At 34.4% G+C, this 27,683-nt stretch overlaps 1 protein-coding gene across 1 annotated transcript; it reads left to right on the top strand.

Moving 5' to 3' along the window:
• The first annotated feature begins 13,003 nt into the window (after positions 1 to 13,003).
• LOC129808303 (protein sister of odd and bowel) lies at positions 13,004 to 22,294 on the top strand. Its single transcript, XM_055858141.1, has 2 exons — positions 13,004 to 14,190; positions 21,478 to 22,294. Exons 1-2 carry the CDS (start codon positions 13,430 to 13,432, stop codon positions 21,866 to 21,868), a joined length of 1,152 nt encoding a protein of 383 aa, XP_055714116.1. The 5' UTR covers positions 13,004 to 13,429; the 3' UTR covers positions 21,869 to 22,294.
• The last annotated feature ends 5,389 nt before the right edge of the window (positions 22,295 to 27,683 follow it).

The following is a 27,683-nucleotide window of genomic DNA, read 5'->3' as shown; positions in this document are numbered from 1 at the left end:
ATGATTTTTTTTTAGAATTATGCCAGATAACTTCTGAGCAAAGCTTCATCTTAGTTGATTAGGAAAAACCGTTTTTAACCGGTTTTGAACCTCAGCTATTAGTGTTTCTCTATGTGATACGTCGTAGACAATGTAATTATGAAATGCTTCTTTTCAGCAATTTATTTAAAAAAAAACAGCAGGTATAAACAGGTTTTATTAGTTTTCTTCAAATTTATTTATTATTATTTTATTTATTTACTTCCCAAAAGTGTGCTTAAGTTGAGTCTGTCGCCGACTTACCATTACCGGCCTTCTCAGGTGAACGGTAGAAACCCTGGTTCAGTGACCATTTAAGCCAACTCAATCGAGTTAAGCTCAAACATTCTGCTCAATAAACGACGTTTATGAGTTGATGAAAAGCTTGAGCAGACCGAGCAGACTCATTTGGCATGGTAAGGAAAATAGGGGAACAGCATAGCAAAGGATATGGGATTAAGTGACAACTTACTTCAGAGGAAACACGTGTTGTTAATGCCACTTATACATTTGCTTTTTACATTTTAGTAATTTAATATTCAATACAAAAATTACGAATTTCATTACCTTGTACAAACCTCTACATAAATAGTTTTTGGTATTATAGATATACATAGGTATCCTTAAATTATGGGCAGGAGAGGATTACAAGAATAATAAAGGTCATGCATCTTTCAAAAAGCCCTCTTATAAGGCTGTAAACCTAAGTCTAAGCGACTAACTTCTTTAAACTCATTTCAGTCAGGATTTATTGGATACTAAAGGAAAGGATATTAAAGGGTGTATTACAAAAAAAATAAAACAAAAATATTGATCAATAAATTAGGATTATTATACCTTCGGAAATTGGGATAAACGTCTAGTCTGAAGACCGTTTTATGCCGTGAAAACCTGAGGCCACTATATAAAGCTAATTGGCCTACCGATAATAGTTTTTTTCTAAAATTGCCAGATTCATAAAACATATATTAAAATAGGTTTTATAATTATACGTGATATGACTTATAAATACACTTTTTTATTAGTTTTGTTTTGAAGATAAAAAGTTGTACGTTGAGACGATAAAGGCACTTTGTTTCTGAACTCATTTTCTAACTTAGCGAGAGTCAGAGTTTAAAATCATCTCATTTGCTCACTTACAAAACTTTCAAAACATCTTTATAAAACAAAATTTATTCTACATAAGCCATAATGCTCTTGATGAAAGAAGACCAAGAAGACGACTAATTCAGCTCTAAAGAAAAGTTGGTCATAGTGTCAAAAGTTCAGACGCCAATTGCACTTACGACCAACATTGTGGCTTTTTGGTTAACCTCAGTCTTGCTGAGAAGTTAAGATACCCAATTTCCAAAGTACCCCACGCACAACCGAAGATTGGTGAGGTACAAAAAAGTCGATTAACACCATTGTTGAGCAAACAAATTGGAATTATTAGTGGCTCTTATTAGGTGTTGTATGCAAATAATGGCAAGTTGTTACACTATGTCGATCTCAGTGTGAGAGAAATTCTACTCGATGAAGCCTCATCTGGAGGTGGTGATCCAAGAAAAGACAACACCATCGTACGTGAAAGAGCCTCGATCCAGAGGGAACACTTCAGCATCTTCATTCATTTGCCGAAGACTGAGGTGATTTCTTGCAGTGTGGCCAGAGAGACAGGAAAAAAAATTTTTATTCTTTCTTTCTTTGAGAACCAGAAAGATGTTGAATTTGAACTCACGGGTCGAGATTTTGCCTTGCGGCTCTTCACAGCGGGTCCATCTAAAACGCCCTCGCATATTTGCGTTCTCGCCGTGGCTTTATGGAACTCATCATCTGAATCTATTCCCATTGCGCCTCACATATGAATATAAACAGATAGTGCAATAAATTTATTTATAACACAACTCTTGGTAGATATTCCACATTGAATCACTGAGCCTGTGATGGTTGAGCTTTTTGGACTAAAACTCCACAGTCTTTGGTGTTGTTTCTCTCCTTTGGGGCAACCAACAACGGCTCAAACATGTCACGATATCCAACACAGTCCTATTGTCGGGATATACCCCCCATCCCCCTTCGATTATGACAGACTTAAGTCTTGAGATGTATTGTCCAAGACTCATACAAAAAAACGGGTGTCAAAGAGACTTTGCGTAATGCTCGAAATCGAGACTTTGATGCCATGACTTAGAAAACGATTTTGCAAAATTGTGAAGCGGTTCAAGTATCAAAAGCTCGAGCAAGTTGCAAAGTCCATTTTCAAAATCACCATACATAGGACTGACATTATCATCTTTGACTTTTGCATTGTAACTATAAGTAACTTTCTAGTAAAACCTGTAATGAATGTGACGAAAATGAGGAAACAGTCTCTGTACTAAGGGTACTAATGCCCTAGGCACACTTACGACTTAAGTCGAGAGACGACTTAGAGGAAAATGATGGAAATGTAGTTTGGCCATTATTATTTCTTATATAATTACGCTAAGCCGTCTCTCGGCTAATCCTCAGGTCTGTCAAGGCCCTAAGGGACAACTAGATTATGTGTTACTTTCATAGGGGGGTCTACGAGAATTTACACACGCGTTTTACGCTTCACTGTAAAAATAAAAGGATCAAATTTCAAAGTCTGAATGCACATTTATCATAATAGAACATGTTAATTTGATCGATCCTTTGCAAAAGGATCAATGTGATCTTTTTATTTTTACCCGGTTTTTCATTTAATCAATTGTTTTTATAAAGTTTGTAACATTTCAATTAAATGACGAGAATATAAACCAGCCTTTAGCGGTAAATTTAAATATGTAGCACGCAATGAATTATCTCAAAATTGCGACGTAATTTTTAGTAAGTCAAGAGTAGTCAAATTTTCCGTATATTACCTATTAAATTTCATCAGGAGTTAGAAATTCCATATGTTCAACATAGATCCCAGTCAAATTACCGAAATCTAAATCTAGAACACCAAAATGAGCCCAAACAGAAGTAGATTTTGATTCTCCAATAGTGTCTTGGATAAAAGATAAATGGAACTCTATTTGCACAAAAAGTCGTTGATGTTCAAATTCAATTTCGAATTTTCATACTAAATTTTCGAACAAGGTGGGGAAAATTTAAAAAATATCACACTAAAAAGCTGGCAAAACAGCTACTCAGTGATTATGGAGTGATTAAATACTGGGGCAAGAACATTAAACGTCGTTGTTCTGTTTCTTTTCCTCACAACAATGTGAAGGCCGTCACAATTTGAAACTTGATCACTTCGAAATTCGAACTTGATGTAACTTCCGCCACCTTAAGAAAGTATTAAGAAGTAAGGAAGTCTCTTTTTTGGATTTTCAATTAAATTTTCGAATTATTCAAGATCTACTTCTATACGGAAAGAATACCGAAATGCCGAAATACCGAAAAATTTTTAGAGAAATTCTAAAAAAACCTAAATCCGGAATAAATGTAAATCCTGAATTAGTAATGATTCCGAAAATCCAAAATCCCGAATTTTTAAGTGTCATAGCTTTTCTTGTGTTTGCGCTCGCGATTGGTGAAGGTAAAGAGAAATTTTCCTCTTGTACAGTAATAGCATTCCCGATTTGAGAGCTCTCTCCGGTTGAGGTTTTTCCTTTACTGATTCGAATGTACAGTGAGTGTCAATAGTTTGTTGCCTAATGGATGTTTGAGAAATCAAGTGAAAAAAATTATAGAAAAAAATACTTTTCCAAATTTTTCTTTTTGCAGATGAGTTCCTTGTAATCCGTAGATATTATTTATAGTTTTCAAAAAAAATAATTAATTTTATTTCATATCAAAAATAATTGATTTCCAAAAGTTGGTCATTTTTGAAAAATCAAAAGTTTGTTGCCTCATTAAAAAAACTAATTCAAAATGGTGAAAACGTGCAACCAACTTTATGTAAACCGGTTACATTTTGAGCTTATGTCATTTGATAGGCAAGTGGTGGATTTGTACATTTTTAAGGCTGTCAATGTTAAATATATAGGTGTAAGAGTGATGATAAATAACAAGAAATAATCAGTTTTTTGATAATTCATAATTTAGGTTATAATGACAAATTACAAAAAGTTGAAAGGTGGGATATTGTCCAGAGATACTGCTGGAAGGAATCGGCGTCGCTTAATTGCCAAATTTTATGGAAATTCATGAAAAGTTATACATAAAATGGTCAAATATTATAGTTATGAGGCACGAGTACATCTGAAAAACGCTACTGGTAGACCCAGGGTTTCAACTCAGAAAGTCTAGGTATCTCTGATAGTAACCCCATGATGTTTGCTTCAAAAATTCAGAGTCGGCTGGTTACAGAAGGCATACAGGCTTCAAAACCAACCGCAATTTAATGAAAGTGGTAAGAATAATTACTTGGTTTGCAGGTTTCCATTGGTAAACAAAACCAATCTGGTTAAAAGGTTGTAAATTCACTTGGAGCATGCTAAAAACGTAAAAATACAACCTCTTACGCAGTTTGGTTTTGCTTACCAATGGAATCTTGCGCGCCAAGTACCTATTCTTATATTTTCTTTCACTTTGAGTTTGATTTTCGAAGCATTTGAAGCCTGTATGCCTTCTGTAACTAGCCGACTCTGAATTTTTGAAGCAAACATCATGGGGTTACTATCAGAGATACCTAGAATGCGGTTATTGACTTTCTGAGTCGAAACCCTGGGTCTACCAGTAGCGTTTTTCAGATGTACTCGTGCCTCATAACTATAATATTTGACCATTTTATGTATAAATTTTCATGAATTTCCATAAAATTTGGCAATTAAGCGACGCCGATTCCTTCCAGCAGTATCTCTGGACAATATCCCACCTTTCAACTTTTTGTAATTTGCCATTATAGCCTAAATTATGAATTATCAAAAAACTAATTATTTCTTGTTATTTATCATCACTCTTACACCTATATATTTAACATTGACAGCCTTAAAAATGTACAAATCTACCATTTGCCTATCAAATGACATAAGCTCAAAATGTAACCGGTTTACATAAAGTTGGTTGCACGTTTTCACCATTTTGAATTAGTTTTTTTAATGAGGCAACAAACTTTTGATTTTTCAAAAATGACCAACTTTTGGAAATCAATTATTTTTGATATGAAATAAAATTAATTATTTTTTTTGAAAATTATAAATAATATCTACGGATTACAAGGAACTCATCTGCAAAAAGAAAAATTTGGAAAAGTATTTTTTTCTATCATTTTTTCCACTTGATTTCTCAAACATCCATTAGGCAACAAACTATTGACACTCACTGTATATCAGAGAGAAGTTACCTAAAAACCCGTTGGAAGCTCGAACGTTTAAACTGACAAGTTACACAAAAGTGAGAAAGGTCATCAAAAAGACATTTCTTTGAATGAAATTGCAATTAAGACGTTCTGCCATTCTGAAATTTCACAAAACAACACAAAAATTTAATTTTTGCAGCAACGTTTACACACTGACAATTGTAGTGTCAAGAATACCGAAATTCGAAATGGCAGAAAAATCAGCACTGAAGCGGTGGGTATATGAACTTGCACTTTAGGCTTCCGGTAGATTTTCGAATAGGTTTGGCTTGGCTTTGGAGTGACTTTGTCTCTTTGGGTTATTACTCTGTTTTCTTTGTTATTCTGTATTTTCGAATATTATTCCACACATTATTTTCCTTAGAAAAATTTCTTTCATTATTTATTTAAATTATTTGCCTTTCAGGATTTTGGCTTTTGAAATTTTGGCTTTTCAAGATATGGAATTTCGAAATTTTGAATAATCAGGATTTTGTAAATTTTGTAAAAATTTTGTATTTTGTATTTTGGATATTGTAAAATAAGATCTTTCGGGATTTTGGAAATTCGAAATTTAAGCTTTCGAGATTTTATCTCTTCGGGATTTTATCTCCTCGGGATTTTGGCCGTTCGGTATTTTGGCTATTCCAGATTTTCATCCATTAGGAATTTTGGCTCATTTGGGATTTTGGCCCATTTGAAATTTTGACCCATTCGGTATTTTGTGTCTTCGGGATTTTGGCCATCGGAACTTTGGCCTATTCAGGATTTTGACTTTTCGGAATTTTGACCGGTACCCGTTGAATACATTTAGTAACTTGATCTGACCATTTACATTGAAAAGTAGTTAGGAATCTCTGGGGTAGGGTAAGTGTGCCAAATTTCGGCATAGTTGCTTGCAAGCGCCAAAGTCTTAAGTTTGAAATTAAATATTTTTAATACAAATTTGATTTTTTGTTACTTCTTTTTAAGGAGTGTTGCTTGGAATCTTGTATGCAGAATATCGTCTTTATTTTCCTTAAAATTATACTTAATGTATTTTAAAATGAATAAAAATATAGATATAGCTTTAATAGCCTATTTCGGCCACATTGGTTCTTCCGGAATTCTTCCAAAGTCTTTTTCACATCATCTCGATCGTACAATGGACTTTTTTGCTATTATTTTGTATTGTATATTCTCTAGAGTTTGCAAAAACTAAAAATTTATGGAATTTTGGGGAAAAAAGAGGTGGCCGAAATTGCAAGCTGGCCGAAATTTAGTACACTTACCCTATATGGAAGAAACATCCCCTGAATAATTTCTAAAAATATTCAAGAACGAAAACAAAAGTAAGATCAACTTTCGGTACATACTGAAGATAGCTTGGTTCGGAGGAAGCATAGAGGGTTTTGTTATCAGTCCCAGTGTCAGCTTATAAATGATTTTCCCAAAGACCCGAAGTATCCGATCACTTTCAGCTGATTACCGAACAGTTCGATGTAAAAACGAAAAGAATGGATAGATAGATAGCAATTTTAAAAAGGATTTATAACGACCGTTTCATTTCAAAAACGATCGACTCGAAATTATACTACTCCGTGGGATATGTTGTTCCAGGGATCGAGTGGTGGTTTGGAATATTCCAACTTCTAATAGCTCTCCTGAAAATTTGTCATTTTAGGATAGACTAATATAGAATGGAACTGTGGATATATAATACTTTCTCTCTTCTGTAAAATTTGAGCAATAAAGCATTCTGATGCAACTCTATAAAAATTCCATCAATATCTGTGGTAAGAAGGTACACGCGCCAAGCAATAAAACTCAAATTTCAACTATTAAAGTTCATTGTGACTCTCTGAGTTCTGAGACCATTCTTAGGTCTTATGCGACAGAAATTGGTCATTTCACACTTTCATGGCAGGAAATCAATAAAAATGACATTATCCCTTTAACGTGTTACACGATAGTTTAGTGTGTTGAGCAATTTTCAGATGGAGTCAAACAACCGTCGAGATGGCTGTTTCTTCCCACTTGAAACATGTTCTTTAACAACATCGCGCACAAATTTGTTTCACTGGTCGCAACTTTGGTGTCTGCCAAGAAGTGCGGAATTTTGTCGATGGGTGAGTGAGAAAGGTGGAGGAATTGAGCATAAGGCTAAAAATAAGATAAAAAAAATATTAATGCTCTTTACACTCCTCCACACCCACACACTCAGACTCTTCGTGATAATCTTGCAAATTCTTCTTGGTTGTAAGACACAATCGCACAACACCATTTCCCCATCCATTTGGATCATTTTCACCAAGCATCTCAATGGGCAATGAATTGATAGTTATGGCTCTCTGGCCAGGCATTCACAGATGTTGTAATTCGATGAAGACAAGTCCTACGTTGTTAGATGGGTTTCAACATATAGCTTATAGAAACGTCACAGTTTCTCTTTCGAACCTATCATGAATTGGTTTTGGGCAGTGATGTTACAATACATTACATTTTTATAAATAAGCACTTTATTTACACATGATTTATTTGATTTTATATCATGTTTAATTACAGCATATAGGAACAGATTATCATAAAAGTCACATGTTCCATATTTTGATCAACATTGGTTGACTCATTCTAAGAATTCATGCTGTTAATGAAGCTTCGACTTTAGAACAATCAGGTTAGGTTACCACTTCACGTCTCCTGATCTTTCGACAGATCAACACACCTCATAAGCAGGGCTTTAAGTTTATCCCAGTTCGATCTGTCAGCTAATTGAATATAAAAACAGAAGTTGGTAACACTATACAGAACTAACCCATTACAAACCTTTAATGGACTAGGTTCTACGTTGAAACCTCGACCATAACGTTAGTCGAGTAAAAAAAAAAGGAATAACTCTTAAGCCTAAGATCTAACCTTAAGCTCCGTCGAATATTTGCGGTCAAACGCAAGCCCTGAATTTGACATTGCCGTTACCAAAACGCTAATCGAATATTGTGAACAGTCTCAAAATTAAAAATGAAGTAAGGTCTCTCCAATCTCTCTCTCTTTGTTTTCAATCTCAACTTCTTTGTTTTCTGTACAGTTAATGCTGGGTTACAAAATGCACAACCCGTTAAGGGACTCTCGATCGTTCTTTTTTCCTGGAGGTCGGTCTCGACGCTAAGACGGAGATGTCAGTACAGGTGATGGATTACAATAAAGACGTGACAAATAAATTCCATCTTAATATGCCATATTAAATATTTCTATTCTATTGAGTATGAATAGAGAAGTAAGGGCTTTGACAGACTTGAGGATTAGCCGAGAGACGGTTTAGCGTAATTATATTCGAAATAATGGTTTTTCTTCATTTATATCATTTTCCACTAAATCGTATCTCGGCTTAAATCCTAAGTGTGTCTAGGGCATAAGGCTTCAAGCGACTCATTGTTCTTAAATAAACTAATTCGCTAGTTAGACAGACTTACGACTTAAGCCGAGAGACTGAGTTTAGGAGAAAACTAATGGATATATAGTTTAATCATAATTTTAATTATAGTCACCTTTAGCTGTCACTCGGCTTAAACTGCAGGTATGTCCAGCACATGAGGTTCATTATTTTACTTTCTCATTTTATTAAATATTATAGTTCTCATTGAAATCCAAATTAAGGATTGTAATTTTCTCGAAATTTTTAAATCGGTCCAGGAACTCAAATAAAAAAAATATCAATTTCCTTTAAAATAATATAGAAAAGAAGGCCAATTTCAAAGCTGCCTAGAATTCAGGATACAGATGATTAAAAAACGGTTTAATTTTTCAAAATTCATTTCAGTCAATATTATTTCTTTTAGAAAATTTTGACTTATGATTACATAAAGCTGCAATCCTATATAATAAAAAAAAATAATAATAAAATACTTGTTGTTTAATGTTTTGAACCTTCGAAAATTAGGCAATTCCTCTAAACCGTTTAAAGGTCTGGTGGAGGTATTATGCTAAGAACTACCAAATTTCCAATGCCGATTTGTGACACCAGTGTCTTTTTGTTTCCTAATTGAAAATCACATTTACAACAAGTAAAGTATATCTTAGCGGAGCATTTTTTTTCAAAGGTATCTCTTGCCCCTCCTAAATCTTCGTTGGGACACTAAGAAGATGGGGCGATGGCGAAAAAAAGAGGTCCATGAGAGGATGAAAGGTGGAATTCAATCGATTTACCAGAATAACAATTAGATGGATGATGTCGTCTGGGAAGATATATGGGGCCTTGTGAGGGGGTTGAGAAAAAGGTAGAAGAAATATAACTAATCACCGAGAATCACAAGAAGAGCATCAGCACGTGATAAATATCTGACAACGGTGACGAGAACAACTTGTTGGATAAACAGATCCAAAACTCCATTCCATCACCAACACTCCCCAGATCTTGTAACTCACTCACACACGGACCTGTTTCCCACCTGAAGAAATGTGACTTGAGGTGAAAAAAGAACCCAAGAGAGTATCAAACGGAAAATTTTAACTTGACTATTCAATTTGTTTCATGTTCAAGCTAAATGACATGCAGGAAATTTATTGGTCATTTCAGATGGTATAATTGCAATAAAATTGTTCTCTATCGATCTGCTTGATAATCAATTTTATTTAGATCTTCGAGAATTCTAGATCGATGGCGGAAGGTAAATTTTGTTAATTCTTGGATATAAAGGGGAACTATTATTTCCAGAGTAAGGAATTTTGGTCCATAAGAAAAGGTGAAAGAGTGCATTGAAAATAAACAAAAGAATGCTGTGGGAGAGATTCCCTGATCATCATCATCATTAGCCATAAGACTTTTCGGGAATGGATGGACAAATCCAGTGAGAAAAAGACTTCGTAGAACGCTCGAGCTTATGTTGTGTTTTTTTGTGTTTTTCCCTAATTTTATGGTTTTTGGATGATTGAACTTGACGTTCCAATTCACATGCTCATACATTAAATTTCTTTTTTCTTTGGCGTATGCGGTCTTCAGACCAGAGGTTTAAATGATGTTAGGAGCATTGACTTGTAGCTCTTAAATAGAGCAGTCGGTCTAAAAAATATTTAAAAAGTCACAGAAATTATTTTATAATAATCCCTTAGGGTAAAGTGATATAAGTTGGACGTTGTGTTACAAGTTGGACAATTCACCGGAACAAGTTAGACATGACTTTTTTCTTGATAAATACAGTACAAAATTTGTTTTTAAGCACAAGGAACCAAATTGTAAAACTAAAGCATTAAGAAATATACAAATAAAAATGAAGTACTAAATTTATCAAGAAAAAAAGCCCTGTCCAAATTGTACCATGGTCCAACTTGTACCACTTTACCCTACTGGCGTCCATTTTGAAACTTATTAAAAAAAACTTACCTAGTTCATCTTAAATATGAACTACTGTTCAAATATTACCGATAACAAGAAAAACCTAAAAATCGTTACTCTACTGTAACTTTATAGACATTACCTTTTTAATATTTTTTCAAAGAAATAGTATTTATTTACTTATTCTTCTAATTACGCCCCCTGCATAAGCTAACCAAACTTAAGTAAAATTTTAAGTAAACTACAACTACTACACAATAAAATGATTTATTCATTTATTAAATTTTACAAATACTGGATTTTTATTATTTTTATCTATTTTTAATTTACAATATCTTTTAATGATAAATTAAAATAATAAAAGATAGTTATAAAAAAAAAATATTAATCAAAAACGTGTTAAGCTTCTCCAGATAATTGACTTTTTAAATTCTCAATAATGTCAGGCAGATGAACAAAATCAAACCAGGCCGACAAGTCTCTGATCTTGTCTTGGGCTCGTCGACCCAGTATTAGAAGATCTTGGCTTTTAAAAATTGTAATTTCTTACAAGCTTAGATTAGGGAAAAAAGGACCACCTTTGAATTAGAGACAGCAGTGTTAAGCTATCCGCTTTTTTCGAATTTGTCTCCGATTTAGAGCCTAATGGTAGCAGATATCAACTAGCGTTCTTCGGTAATCCCAAATAAAAAAGCACATCTCCAAACGCTCCAAACTTTTTTTTTTTTTTAATCTTTTTCCTCCCATCCCCTCCTAACTTCCAAAATTGCAATCGCTTACTTTCTGGTGACCATGAGTTACCAGGTCAATTGTACGCACGATACCGTTCCCAAATCTCATAACCCTGAGAGTGTTCTATTGAAGTGCAAAATGCAATTGGTTGAGGTCGTGAAGCAAGTTAAGCGGAGCATGTGTCCTCTAATAACTCGGTTGATAGAGTACTCGTCTAGTTAACGACAGATCTCTAATTCGATCCTGGGTGGAGGCAGGAATTTTTCCCATCTCTTTTCCGGAGAAGACTGGATGATTTGAGTGTCACTTGCTCTGATTCACGATTCTCTGTACATATTTTTTTGGTTCATTTCAAAAACAACTACTCCGATTATTTTATTTTCAGATATATTTTGAATGGAATTTATAGGTGACCATTTCGTCCATACATACCTATATTAAAACCGAAAAAATGTCGACATTAAATTTTCGAAAATCAAAGTTTAAGCACTTTAGAGGGTTAATTTTTCAACCAGTTTTCTTAAATTCACAGTTTTTGGAAAGGTCTTGAAATTTTCAATCCAAACTCTTCAATTCTAATCGGTAACGAATCGGTAAAATTTTCGTAATTGGTTTATTTTTCTTTAATATTTTATTTTTATTTGTTCGTAAATTTATTACCGTGCTAGACATCAAGCGTTAAGAGATATTGACTTTCGGTCTTTGGTGAACCACCAAAGGTCAATATTATCTCGAAACTTTTTTTCAATTTACGCCTTTCCCTCCCCTTCAAAACCATGTGTTTTTTTGTTTATTTCGTAAACGGATTCAACGATTTCTTTTATTTTCTGATATGTTTTAAGTGTAGGCCAGGCGAGCATTTCAGCTATACAAACCTAAGACCGAAAGAATTTCAACACCGAATTTTCTTGGATTAAATGATTAGGCTCTCCAAATTTATTTCAGAACTTAGTATGGATTAAAGTTTAAAGGTAAAATTCTTTTAAAAAAACATGCAATTAATTAACAATTATAAATTTTGACATTATTATTATCTTGTTATGTATGAATCAGTATTGTAAATATTAAAAACAGCATTAAGAAGCTTTATCAATGCTAAGTCGGCGGCGGACGCCCAGTATGAGGGAAAAACCTGAAAAAAATCTTTGCTCCAAAATGTGATCTATTGGAACAGAGGTGTTCAAGAACTGTTTGAAACCGAACAAACGTCAAATGAAACTTGTACGTCAATTGTCAATATGCTACCTGAACAAACTTATTTTGACATTTATTCGATTTTAAACGGTTTTTGCACACCCCTGTATTGGAGGACGACGTAAGTTAAATATCTCTAACCCCATACCAAGGGATTACATAGAGCTCTCTCTCAGAGTTCGAGCAACAAAATCACGCAGCAACTCAGACATCCAATGATCATTGGTCTTCTGGCCAAAATCGTGTTCTTCGGCGTTGAGAGTGTTAGTGTTGGCACTAAGAGGCACTAAGAAGGAAACGAGTCTCGCGCTTCATCCTCCAGGTAAGAGAGTGATCACCACCACAGAACCATCCAACTTTTGAGCACTTCTTTTGCTCGAGCAACTTCTTGGGCCATATACTTGTGTATATATGAGAACACTTGTACGTGTAGAGGGCAGCAGGTCCGCGACTAGCTGTCGACTCACTCGCTGTTTAGTTATACGGTGGACTTGGCTAACATTGCGTCTCTACCAGTTTCACGCGTCACATTCGACTCTGCTGCCCAAAAGTTAGTGAGCTTTTATTGCGCTTTTACCCCAGAAAAAAAGCCCACGATCATGTGAAAATTGCTATTGTCGCGATAACCGGAGCAGTTGCCTCAAACTATCTCACATGCGATAAGGGTGAGATAAGCCCAATAGCGCATTTCCCTGTCCTTGTGGGACAGCAACAGGTGGTGCCTTGTGTGTGTTGGTGCTACATGAGGATATAAGGTGTGGGTGAAATGCCACCCAAGGACTAACCGTGTCCTTGCCTAGAGTTAGTGTTAGTGATGCTGTGAAATTTGCGATTTTATGCTAAAGCAATACAAGTGACAATAGACAGACTAATATAGAATCGAGGCAGGACTTTTAGTTGGAATGGAACAAGCCACCCTGACGTCCACGTCCTCCGCGGAAGGGTGCAGCAGCAAGAATCGAGGTCAGTCATCGACATCAGGAGACTTTGCAGCTGCTGCAGCCGTTGTCTTGAGCCTCCAGGGCGCAATGGTGACGAGTCTTCAGCAAGCTGCTCTTCTACCAGCTCATTCAGCAGCAGCAGCTGCCCTCAATCTCCAGGCGCTGGAATCTTACCTTGCACTGCAGAGAATTACAGGAAAATCCGATGTACTGAGGCTATCAGCACCAGCTACTAGCACTACCAAGACCAGCAAAGATGCCAGCTCCAGCCTCACGGATTCAGTGATATTCACCGGGACTCCTGAAGGGGAGTTACCCGATGTGGGAGAATTACTGGACAATGATGACAATCTCTCTTTTGAGTCTGCTCTCGACTCACCGACTGACACCCTCATGGACAGTGGATACCCTAGCCTACTACTCAATGCTGCCTATCAGCAAATAGGAGCTGCAGCTCAAGTGCCAGAGAAACCACCGCCTATCCCCCTGACCCCAATCCCTACTCCCGCTAAGACTAAACCACCTCAAACCAGTGCTAGTTCCGGATCAGCTTCTGGCACATCCCGGCCCAAGAAGCAATTCATCTGCAAATTCTGCAATCGTCAATTTACAAAATCCTACAATCTCCTGATTCACGAAAGGACCCACACAGATGAGAGGCCGTACTCCTGTGACATCTGCGGAAAGGCTTTCCGGAGGCAGGATCACCTGCGCGATCACAGGTAATAATCCCAATAGTAAATGTGCCAAAAAATGCCCGCGGGCATTAAAATGTGGGAGAAACCAGAAAAGACCAATTCTTCCGTCGGCAAATGCACAAGAAACTCAACATTCCTCGAACGCGTTGAAATGAGTGTTGAGCATATAAAATCACACCTGTTCTTCCGATAACTATCACTTGTGACTCTTGTGTGTTCCCTCCCAAAAGAGCATCCCAAACTTCCATGGTCATTTGGTGAATTAAAATTTGTATCTCTTTTTCACGAAAATAAATTTGTCCAAACATCAGTGTCCGAATGGTTTGGATTTTCTGTTTTATATTGCTCGAATTCTACAGAGAAAGCGGTGTATATAATTTATCGATTTTGAATTATACATATATTTCGATTATCTTCTTACGAATCTATCATATTCTTGCAGAATTTTGTAATTCTGAGGTTTTGAAAATCTTGGAAAAAATTACGTAACGTTGTCCGTTGGCGCCTTGTACGTTCGGATAACTAAACGGTTAAGGATAGCGACTTGGGGTCTTTATGGACCCTTAGCATAAGTCGATTCTGACATTGTTAATACATATTATTTTCGTTTCGTAACCTCACAAAAGCAATATTTTCTTTCTAATAACTTGATGTTTTCTCATTTTAATTCAGTTTAAGGATCGTCTAGATCAGAGGCGTGCAAGAACAGTTGAAATCGAATAAACGTCAAATGAAACATGTACGTCAATGGTGAAAACGCTACTAAAACAAACTTATTTTGACGTTTATTCGGTTTCAACGGTTTTTGCACACCTGTGGTCTAGATGGACATTCTATACGTACCCCTTTCTTCTAACAGGTTATTGTTTAAAAACCTTTGAAACCTGTTTAAATTAAATCGGTCCTGATTACTCTTGAACCGGTTTTGTGAATGTAATTATTTTTATCCGGAATTCAATAGTAAAACCCTTAAATCTTTTGTTACCAAATTCGAAAAATTATCGTAACAAAAACGTAATATTTACGACATTAATTCTAATAACGTAAAAATTACACTTTGTCGTACGCCAATTTTGACACAATTTTTTGGAATAATTTTAAGTGAATCGGTTTAAACCGGTAAAGAACCAGTAAATATAAAAAAAAAATAAACCAGAGTATTAGAAAATTTACGAAATGTTCTAACTTAGGAGTTCACTACTACTCAATTTTATCCTTTCAAAAAATATAATACATACCATTACACACGTAATCTTTAAGGTGAATCAAAAAATTGTTCGAGCATACCGCTAAACCAAGCCACCTCGACACCCCTTTTTGTTGGTTTCTTGAGGAGATTGTGACCAAAAAACACGATCAAAATTAATCTCTAAAAGCACTTTGAGAGTCCTAAAATGTCACTCAAGTTACCTATAAATTACCGAGATAAAGTGACCCCCACACGAATTTTTCGGGTTTCTGCTCATTTTTTTTTTTTGGTTTTGTGAAGAGCGAGACGAAAAAGAGCAAAAGAAAGGGAAGATAAAAAAGAGCCACACGTTGAAAGACAAGATGAAAAATCCATTGAGAAGACATCGTGATCAAATTGGTTATTTTCTTATCTCAAGGTGTGGTGGTCATTTTTTCCCACTAAATTAAATTATGAGCAAAAATTTGTGGTCAGACGTCACTTAGTAGTATCACTAAAAAATTGTTTATGTCACTGATTAGAAAAATGTTTGATTGGAAATTGGGAGAGCACGATTTTCCAAAAAGGTGGGCTAAACACTGAAAACTTTCTCAGAATTTTATGTATTTTATTAAAACGGTTTTTTTTATGGTTTTGCAAAATTTGCGTATTAATAAATAGATTTATAAATTCATTTTCGCATTTTTCTTAATAAAAGCTTCAAACTTTTTTCTAGTTTGAAAATGAAAAAAAAAATATAGCTATACTTAATTTGGAAATGTTAAGCACTTCATAAGAATGCACAAAAGAGCTATCATGACGTTAATTATAAAAATTTGACATCAAAAATTTACGTATTTTACTATGTACTTGACATGGCAGAAAATAAATAATTGAACATTATTCCTAAGATTATGAAACCTATTGCATCAGTTTGTTTTTTTTTTTTAATTATTTTAATTAATTAATTGCTATGTAGGGGATGGATGTCAGGCTTCGAACACAGTCTGGCTTGAAACATTTCATATGTTCCCCATCTTCCTTTAATGAATCAGACCTAAGTTTATCAGGAAATGGTGTGACTTAATACTAGTTATTAAGTTATGCGTTATGGAATATGGGAAAACCTATGAAGTGTTCCAAGCCGTGTTCCAAGTATGTGCGAAACCTGAAAGCCTTCTCCGATACACCATCAGACATATTATAAATCTTTCATTGCTATTAGTTTTTATGCCTTATGTTGATCTGTATTAAAGCAGCTTAACTTTACTTTCCTTATTACAAAGTCCAGGTAAATATGGATATTAAATTTTAATGGTAACGTCTGTCTGAGAATTTGCTGTTAAAACGTAAAATATTAAACTGGATTATATTTCGTCAAAATATCTTCAAGATATAGATAACACACTTTTAAAATATAAAGCTTGAAAAAAAAGATGAATACACATTTTTCAATAATACCCCTCAATAAATATTAAAATTTCTAATAATTATGATGAAACCTTTTTCTAAAACATTTTTACAATTTGTTTTTTAAGAATGAAAATATATCAAATCTTGCTAGATTTTTATAGCAAACATCCAATCGTATTTGTTCGAAAACGTCAATTCAGACGTAGTTAAAAGATATTCTTAAGGTTTTTACGTAGCAACACAAACTAAAAAAAGTTCAAGGTATAACATAATAATAAAAATTTGCACGATTACAATTAAAAGCTAATTTGTAGTTAAATATCCCACTCACAATGTGACATTTTAGAATAATAAAACAGACAATAATAATATAAACTGGACAAATATACATTTTTTAAATTCCCATTGTGCGCTTTATTTTTTATAATTTCTTTAATATTATGGAAGAAATATTAAATAAAAAAAACAAGGTAAAAGTAACTTGCAAGTCTATGAAATTTGCTTACGCAAATATCTCGAATAACAATTTCTTAAATTTATATTTAAAATATTAATGAATATTTATAATATAGTGTTTATTTATTGAATATTGTAAATATTTAATATTCTGATATCCACAGAATAAGGAGAATTGGTGGTAATTCTAAACATACAAAATATTCCTTAAATTATATGATTTACTGTCAATAGATTGGATAGATGAAGAAATAAACATAGATTTGACCTTTGACTCCTTCTCCTTTATTTTCTCATAAACTGATGTTTCGAAAGGGGGTTTCCTCCTTCCTCAGGTATAGAAATTTTTGGGAAAGAACTAGTCACAAAAATTGTTAGACTACTGTTTGGACTTTGCATATGAAACCCTTTCATTAACTGCTCAACAGCGATTCTAAAATAAAGGAAAAAAAAACAATAAAGGAGAAGGGAGTCAAAGGTCAAATCCGTGTTCATTTCTTCATCTTCTGTAAATTAGTTCGTAAAATTTTGTGAATTCCTATTGAGGACTTACGAAGTACTCGTAAATTATAAAACTCACAAACAAGTTCGTAAAAGTTTGTGATTTTTTCACCAACGTTGATGATCACTTGATAAGCATTTTTTTCTTTTCACAAACATTTGTTCGTAGATATTCGTAAACACAAAAACTGTTTGCAACATTTTGTCATTTGTTTGTAAATTTGTGCCAGACAAACAAAGATGTACAAACAAATGTTTGTAAAATTCAATTATGCATTCACATTCACAACTTACGACCATTATCCACTCCTTGGTTAAGATTTACTCCCTTTAGGGCAGAATCACATTGACAGTAAAATGATCGCCGTAGCCTCACCGTATTTCGTTAATTTACGCATTTTCATTAAAATTCTTACGCAAATTTTCCATTACCGTATTACCTTATTTCATACTTGGTGGCACTATGTAAAAATAATATTAGATGAGCACATATATTCTGTCACTAGAAGAGATCGAAAGTTTGGAGTGGTATAACTCAGCTCCTGATGAACATATTTGGATGGGTGAACTATTGTTGGAAAAATTGAAGAAATAAAACGAAAATTCGATAAACGGTGAGCAAAACCAAACTGTACGAGAAATTAATCGTACAATTTTTTTGCTCATGGTTAATCGCATTTTCGTTTTATTTCTTCAACTTTCTTATATTATTTTCCCCTAGTGCCACCGAGTATGAGATAAGGTAATACGGTAATGGAAAATTTGCGTAAGAATTGCAATGAAAATGCGTAAATTAACGAAATACGGTGAGGATTTTACTGTCAATGTGATTCTGCCCTTATTCTTATAATTCGTAGAAGTAAGAAAACATTTATAATATTGCTAAGCTTAAGATCTATTTGATGTTTTTATACAGAAATTATAAAAACTGTTTAAGCCTTGCAACACAAGTGCAAGGGATTTTTTTATGTATTCCATTTTAACAAACCCTTGGCTGCTAAGGCCTAAGATCTACAGACCTTTTTGTAAACACGAATATCTCGAAAAACATCGTTTAACAAACTTAAGTCATTCTAAAAGCCAAATAACCAATAATAAAATTTTAACGTGCTCGCCTTTTTTAAGTAAATAAAGCCTAATACATTTTCCGTTATTTTTGTAAATCTATGGTCTGTAGGGGAAAGTACTCTCTCTTCGAACGTTCATGCCTTCGAATAGTGTGAATTTTTTTTTTAGTCTTCCTAAGAAACTTGCACATTTCTATTAAATATTAGTTGGATTATTATCAATTGTTGATAATTCCGTGATAATTTAGTGTAAATCTCTTACGAAAACCAAAAAAAATACGCATTATTCGAAGGCATGAACGTTCGAAAGGAGAGCACTTTCCCCTACACATTAGAGAAATCTGTGTCTAAATTTAAACAAATTTCCTACACGATTGTGTAGGAAAAACTGTGAAATATGGACATAAATTTTATAAGTGTATAGAGGCCATAAAATTCATATTACGGCAACATTTCATAAATGTATAAAATGATAAAGTACAAACTTTTCAATAAAATGGTAGGAGAAAGTAGACGAAAGTACTCTCCCTTCAAATTTTCATGCCTTCTAATAATGCAAATTTCTTTTATTTTTCCTAAAAGACTTACACATAGTTACCAGATAATTATCAAATTGATAATAATATTTAATAGAATTAATGATAATATTTAATAGAAATGTGTAAATCTCTTAGGAAAGATAAAAAAAAATACACAATAATCGAAGGCATGAATGTTCGAAGGGAGAGTACTTTCCCCTACTGGGTATAGGGGAAAGCGCGCTACCTTCGAACGTCTGAAGCTTCGAACAATTAATTTTCAATGTCCTTTAAATGAATTTAGGCTATTACAATACTATATTTTAATAGCTAGCTAAAAGAAAAAAAAATGGAATTGTCCGAAACTTGAATCGTTCGAAGGTGGGGTGCTTTCTCTTATAATAACAGAAACCTGTCTTAGAATATTGCCACACAGAATAATATAACCATAGAATACTATTGATACTATCGAATCTATAGTATCACTGACTCTTTGGCTTAATGGATGATGGATTTTTAAACATTATTAGACCATTTATTGTAGCACTATTAAGCTACAAATAGTGCAGGTATCATGACAATTTTTCAGAATCGACAGTTTCTTCTATTTTATGTTTAACCCTTTAACGACGAGACAGTTTTCGCTGACCGAAAATCAGCAATAAAAATGAAACCGCTAAATAAAAACAGTAATAGGACATACATCTAACCTTAGAAAATCCAACAATTTCTGATTTGGTGATTTTTTTGTGTCTATGAACAATAGGGACAAAAATAGCCGAAAAATTAAAATAATTTTTCTGACAATATCAATGAATGATAAATTTCGCTCTAATGAAAAATATTATGTTTGAGTATTATAGTTTCTTTTACCAAAACGGTTTTGCTTAAAAAAATTGGAAGTATAAAAAATATTTAAAATCATTTTTCAATATGAGAATTTAAAAATTCGTAACTTTTTAGCTTAAAAATTTACTATATAGCAAATAGTCGTAGACTTGCAAAAAATATCATAGATTCCTTCAACCTTCTACTTTGTAATTACGTACAAACTTAAGAAAAAATATCTTTAGGTAGGCAGGAAAAGTTATTTTCTTTATGGGACACCGGTTTTCCAATCGTCCTTAAAAGGTTAAGCTCTCGGGTTTACTCGGGTCCGCACAACAAAGAATCGACAGTCGATACCATCGAGAAGTTCTCATGTCATCCTTGTTTTTTGTAAAGATTATAGTATAGAAACATTAAATTTTCATTGAAAACTTTTTAAAAAAAATTTTAAAGTAATTTTAAAGACTCAAGTGTAATTTAATTAAATTTAAATTTATTTCTGTGCTACGTCTGCCGCCGACCTTATCGGCAGTCTTCTCAAGAAAACGGCAGAAAATAGTTCCCAGACCGTTGAAACATTATATTCCAATAGAGTATCATAGATACGGGTGACTTTGCACCCCTGCTTTTTTTTAAGTTTTTCTTTAATTCTATAAAAATACTATATAAATATAAAAAAGGACAGGTTTAATAATAAAGTAGGGGAAGGCTTCGAATACACTCTGGCTTCAAACACTTTATATTTTCCCATAGACAGGTTAGATTCATTAAAGGAATGGTAATAATAATAATAATAATAATAATAATAATGCTAAAACAACATTCCATGAAGGAACTAGGCCTACCCACAAGGGGATTTCTAGACATTATTATTATTTTTTCTTGTACGGGATGAGGTGGTCAGTCCCATGCCCGTAGAATCAAGTGCAGTGAAGCTCACTGAATGCAATCCGAATACCTTTAAAGCCAGAAAAATTCCTGGTGACTTAACCCTGTAAGGACGAGAAGGTCAAAAAACGAGGGTCAGAAAAAATTATTTTTTCTAAATTTTTTGAGCAAAGTACACCTTTAGAAGGCCGTAGGAAAAATTTCATTTTAGGGTCACGGGTGACCCAATCGTCCTTAAAGGGTTAAAGGGAATTCGAACCCGGGACACTAGCATCATAGAGCGAGTGCTCTACCACTTGACCCATTGAGTGCCCTAAAAGTCGAAGCCAAAGTGTATTTGAAGCTTGAAAGCCTTTTCCTACTGGAGTCGTACTGTTTACTGAATCAATCAATTTTATAAGATTGTTATTCAAAATTTAACGACTTGTTTATGTCCTTTCCTTCCGACGCTTTGGCCCTCCTTGGACATCAGATACATTCATTCGAAGGAGAAACCGTTCAAGTGCACAGAATGCGGAAAAGGCTTCTGCCAGTCACGCACGCTGGCCGTCCATAAGATCCTCCACATGGAGGAATCCCCGCACAAGTGCCCCGTCTGCAATCGAAGCTTTAATCAGCGTTCAAACCTCAAGACCCACCTCCTCACGCACACGGACATCAAGCCCTATCACTGTTCCGCGTGCGGCAAGGTCTTCCGACGGAACTGTGACTTGCGACGCCACAGTCTCACGCACAATCTATCGGGAATCACGACGAGCCTCCCGGAAGCATCGAGTCCGTCCACGGTTAGCAGTAGGAGCCTGGGAAGACTGTCTAGTGGCGCCACGACGCCCAACGGAAATCTAGAATTGGTGGTTGAGTGAGACTCAGATGGAACACTACAAACTTTGTTGCTATTCTCAAAGACTTGTGATTCACTTAAGCTTAAAGAACACAAAACTTAATTAAGTTGACAGAGAGAATGAATCTCTTTTAGTGATGCAAAGAGAGAAGTCCAACTATAATATTTTAGAAAAAAAGTGGCGTGAAGAAGACATGTTGTACAGCAAGAAATATCTCCAGCCATTTCTTTTCATCAGTTTTGCATTATATAAAAATTTATTCCTTATTTGTATAGTGTTTAGAGCAGAGGTAAAAAAAAGCATACATAAATAGTGATTGAGTGTGAGAGGAAAGAACGTTGTGTGGTTGGTGAACAAAAAGAAGATGAAAAACACTTTAGCTAATTAAAAATACACAAAATAAATAAATAAATGTACTTAAAATAAATTAGATCTCCGAAGAAAAAATTGAAGGTGTCCGTCAGTCATTTTTTGGGTGGATAATTTATCATTTGATGTGAAATGTGGAATATGCTCTCTATTTTTCGCTCTTTAATCAATGATTAATGCTGCCATCAATCAAACACTAAATAATCATCCCGCCAACATCCCGCCAACGTCCATACATGACAGATTACACTACCGAATATGATTCCCTTCCACACTCATCCAGACTGCAATTAACAGAAACATTTATAATTACACTTCTGAAGACGTTGGAGCACTGTAGAGCACGACACCATGAGCTTCACGGGAAAATTAAAACATTCCATTTCTAGTATTACCCCTTGAAAAAATGTCCTGAGACTTTCCGCAAATTTTCCGTGGAATTTTTGCGACTTTTTTCGGAAAATTCCTTGTGAATTCCTTAATAATTCCTATAGAATTCTTTTGAAATATGATATGGAATGTTAAGGATATCTGATGGATTTTCTCTATTTATTAAATTCACACGAAACTCTTTGGACTCTTTGTTTTCCAAGTTTACCAATTTAACCTTCCCGAATGAAAAATGTCCATGCCTTCAAAGAGGTGAAACATTTTTTATAGGGATGATTTTCATTATAATCCATTTTGCCCATTGTGGAGAAATTAAAAGCACATTAATGCGGAAATTTTAGTTTCTCAATTGCAGAAGCCATAATCAATTATCCTGCCCCCTTTTTCTTCCTTCTCCAGTCCTTTTCACCTTCCCCCAACCAAAGTTCCTTCCAGCTCAACTTCACCACCATTCGAGAACTGAAATTATGCCTAAGTCGTTTGGAAGCTCTTGTTGCGGTTTATGATCCATAATTTTCTCAAGTGGCCTTTTTTCACTTCTCATGCCTTTTTGTTGCTTTCCTTGCCGCCAACATCTTGGTGCTAACCAGCTATGCTTCGGGAAAATTAGCGTGAGTACATAGAAGGGTGAATTACGCGGTTTCTTAAGCACAGAGCGCACACCACAGTCTTCGCTTAATTACACTCCTATTTAGCCGCTAATTGCAATAGCACCACTAAAACAGCGATCAATCAGTTCAAGCAGTTTGCAGTTGAGCTGGAAAACGTACCCTCAAATTATCTCGTAATATGTTTCCAATGGGGGAGACCACAATTAGTGCTGCTGAACACTGAGAGAAATTATTTGTTTTTCAGTTGGAAATTGCCCAGCGAGCACCAAATGGTAACAGATTTCAATTCAGCTGAAAAGAGATTTATTTTCAGCTGAATTCTGCAAACCTTAAAACGACAATCGCGAGACAGAGCCATTTTCATATATTTTGTTAACATTTTATGTTCGTGAACTGCTGACCGACCAGTCAGCATATTTTTGCTGATCGACTCAGCAAAAATATGCTGAAAAAACTGCCTTTTTCAGCTAACCGTGCATGCTGAGTGGAGATTTTAAAATTTGAATTTAAATTCTGAATTCAACGCAACCGTTGGATTTTTAATCCATTTACTTGTGTGTCCATTGCCGTCTTAGTATCGATAACTAACCTCTGGGACTAACTGTTGGAAAAGTTCCTTTGCAAATTCTATATTGTTAAATTTATTTATTTTACTGTTGGAACTCAAAGAGAGAGCAATTATATAATTGTCTATTTTTCAACTTGTCACTATTCTGGAGCTTAAACGGTAAGAGATATCGACTTCCAGTCTTCTATGACCCCCCATAAAAAAACAATATCTCTAGACTTTTTTTTATTGTTTTTGATATGAGGTCCCTTCTTTTAAAGGACTTGGCCTATCGTACTAACCTTCTCCGGACCTGTCGACACCCCACCATCTCGCTCTAGCACCTCAAAACCCCAGCTGTTTAAGGGCATTGTCCATTACTTCTTTTCCACCGTTTTCTGGATGCCCCTTCCGTCGTTCCTTCAGGCTCACTGTTTGTGTTTAGTAGTTTTTTAGGCATCCTTACAGCTGGCATTCATGGATGCGTCCCAGCTAGATTATCTAGCGTGCTCTTATTATAGACATAATGTCTGGCTGCTCGTAGAGGACCTCTAGCTCATGGTTCGTCCAGATACGATACTCTCTACAAACTAATTCGCCTCTCAAAGATCAGTAGCAATTGTTGTTCGGTCTAGGCAATTGGGTTTATCTGTAAATCTAAATCATAAGTGACAATGGGGCTCACTATGGTCTTGTGTAGGAGAAACTGGAGCACTACAAAACATGGGGTAGCACCAAACACTGGCTTTCATTATTTAAACTACTCGGACTATGACGACCATTTCTTCAATGGAAAAGCATCATTATAGTATCTATGGTTTCATATGTGTGTCGTTCTCTGAAACCTAATCAAAAATTCGCAATGTTCGGTGCAACCCTGTATTCGATTGCGCCCCAATTTCCCCTATTATGATGTTTGATGACCAAGTCACGTTTTGAGAACGGAATATTGATGATAACGTAAGGGCCTCGACAGACTTGAGGATTAGCAGAGAGATGACTTAGCGTAATTATATCCGAAATAATGGTTAAACCGCATTTCTATCATTTTCCACTAAGCTGTTTCTTGGCTTAAGTCGTAAATGTGTCGAGGGCATAAGGAAGCACTTATACCCTGCTGTAATTCACTCATTGACCTCCATCTACACACTGTTTGGAGGATGAATATCTGCCTGGTTATCCTATATATGATTTTCCCGTTGAGTTCATAATGCTGTTTTGTATTTTGTGGTCAAGATCTTTAATTTTAAAGTGTCAAACTGTCAAACTAGATCAGACTACACTGCAGAAAAAAGCAACAAAATTCAAAGTAAGTACCTTAAAATAATAAATGTTATTTTACTTTTTTTATTTTCTTAAATTTCTAATCTACTGGCAAGAACAGTTTTAGACCCTTACACAAAATTGGAATTTTTTTTTTTTTAAATATTTAAGAGATAAAAATTAAAAAAAAAGCGAAAGCAAATAAGGAAAGAGCACCGGCGACCGGCAGCGTTCCTCCGATCGTCAAGTTATTACCATATTGTTGTTCCAATTAAAATGAATTTTTAAAAATTATATTAGCTACTTTTTAGCATTTAACTCTCACAAGAATGCAGTAAATTATAGTTCAGATTTAATTTACTTAATTCAATTCTTAGTCTGTTCGTCTGCATTTCTGGCCATTACCACGCCTAAAGCCCAAGCGGTTAGAGATAGAAAATTGGAACATTTTGGGGACCCGCCTTCCCGTAGATCAACCTAGGGACCATTAGCATACCCCTAATTTTTTCTCACCCCTCCCCTTCCTCTCCAAAACCATGTTTTCATAACCAAAACCTAATTCTTACCCTAAATCCAATTATATTCACAATGTGTATTTGGCAATATTTTGAGTGATTTATAAACCGGTTAAAAGTAGTTCTAATCCGGTAATGAAACGGTTACAAGCCGATAAGTAATTTTTGTCCGGAAACCACTTCTATTACTTTTTAAACTATTTTGAGGGATCATCTAAGTGTTTCATGAGTCGACTCAAATCGGTTGAGAACCGGTAAATGATGCGAAAGTACTTTTGAAGTTTAGCATCTTAAGTCACGAGTTTCAGCACTTCACAAAGCCTGGAAAGCTTTGCCACCCTCTTACAATACATCAAAAAATTATGAAGGAATCACAACTAAATAATTTTGCTGACCAAAAATGAAATTTGGTTAGTAAAAAAACAATAATTTTGATCATTGTTTAATTTACACCTTTCAAAGCAGTGTGACGAACATGTAAGTATAATAAAAGAGAAACTAAAACATTACATTTTTTCTTCTAACGCTTTCAGTAACATTTTGTAAAGAAGGCTTGGTTTACTAGTCATTTAAGGTGCCATCCTGATCAAATTTGATTTATTTACGAGAAAAAAAAATTATTTTTCATGTAAACATTTATATATGAAATTAGTAATAAATAATTCAAATTATTCAGCATTTTATATTGACTTAAAAAGATGTTTAAATAGCACATCTTCATCATCATCGTTTTCCACCCCTTATCCCTTATAGATACTCACACTTTAAGGACCAGGAAAAATTCATGAAATCAAAATTCACATCCCTCTCAAACGTCTTGCATATCCCGTTCTTTCGCACTCAAAACTAAATTGCGCTAAAATTTGTTGTGATGTTTGAACAAGGAAGACTTCAGAAGAAGTTATGTACATTTTGATTTCATGTTATTTTTCTGATCTAAAATTGTTTGTTAATTGATTCTTCTGTAGACAAAACTTTATTATATCACTGACCAAATATAATTTTTTAACCTACCAATCTTCTTAACACAATAATTTTTCTAGTTGACTTTTTTGCCTAATTACTGAAAACAAACTTTTGGCGCTCGCATACCTTTTCAATTGAATAAAATTCAGTAGATTGAAATTTTACATCTTACTCTGTCAAACCAAAATCATAAACTGTCTTTTTCTGTCAAATAAACAATAAAATTTCTGTGTTTATTTTCAATTTCCTATAATAAAGACAATTTGAAATAAATAAAAGGTAAAATTTCACTCATAATTGAAAATGCCCCAAGCAACACAAAATAACTTAACCAGAAATTACCGTTGTGCCAACGTTAAAAAACGGTTATATCAACCAAAGAAGTTATGAAAACGTTATCTAACAGTCAAATAGCCAAGAGGTGTTGCTTGGGGTGTGCGAGTACAATTTAGTTTCAAAATTGAAAATTTAAACTTAAAGCTATTTATTGCTGAAATTGTAAAAGAACTTCCGAATCTTTAGGAAAATTTCTATGTCTGAAAATAAAGAAATTGAGCATTGAAATCATGAACTGAGCATTGTATAGACAAATCGATCAAAAAAGTGATTTACTAACACCAAAATCTTATAATAAAATCAAATTTAAGATTACTTAATTTTAATCTATGAAATTATGACATACATTTTAAGATAATCATTGAAAATATTACACAATTCTGTATTACTTTTTTTTGTTTTTGTAGTGCTGCTTGATTTATTTAATGCAGTAAATTAGCTACAAAATGCCGTTGATGATTTAAGAAATATTTTCTCTGAGTGAACGATTGAACATTTAACGATACTCTTGCGGGAGGTCTACAAAATCAACAAAGATCGTGGTAATTTCCAGGTGTCCTCCTATTTATTCTCTCTTCACGCTTCCCTGGAGTACTTTGTCACATCATTGAGTAAATCCCGAAGAGGATCTTCTGTTTATTTACATTAGAACTATTACCATTTGCGAAAAAGATACCCAAATCACACTCCAAACAAGAAGTGATTTTTTGGTCCACTTCTTCTGGATGGGAAAAAAGGTGCAAATCCTCCCAATTGGGCTCTCAACCACGTGTCTTTTCTGCAAATAAACTTGACTTCAATCCATTGTGTCAACTTCTTGAGGCACTTGAGGATGTTTT

The sequence above is a fragment of the Phlebotomus papatasi genome, chromosome 3 (assembly GCF_024763615.1).
Source record: "Phlebotomus papatasi isolate M1 chromosome 3, Ppap_2.1, whole genome shotgun sequence".
NCBI lineage: Eukaryota > Metazoa > Arthropoda > Insecta > Diptera > Psychodidae > Phlebotomus > Phlebotomus papatasi.
This window is presented reverse-complemented; position numbering and strand designations above follow the sequence as displayed.

What these genes read in the sequence shown, in the direction of transcription:
- LOC129808303 (XM_055858141.1), top strand. Translation starts at nt 13,430, where the DNA reads ATGGAACAAGCCACCCTGACGTCCACGTCCTCCGCGGAAGGGTGCAGC. An exon ending in GATCACCTGCGCGATCACAG is followed by an intron (nt 14,191 to 21,477) that starts GTAATAATCCCA and finishes CTTGGACATCAG; the next exon opens with ATACATTCATTCGAAGGAGA.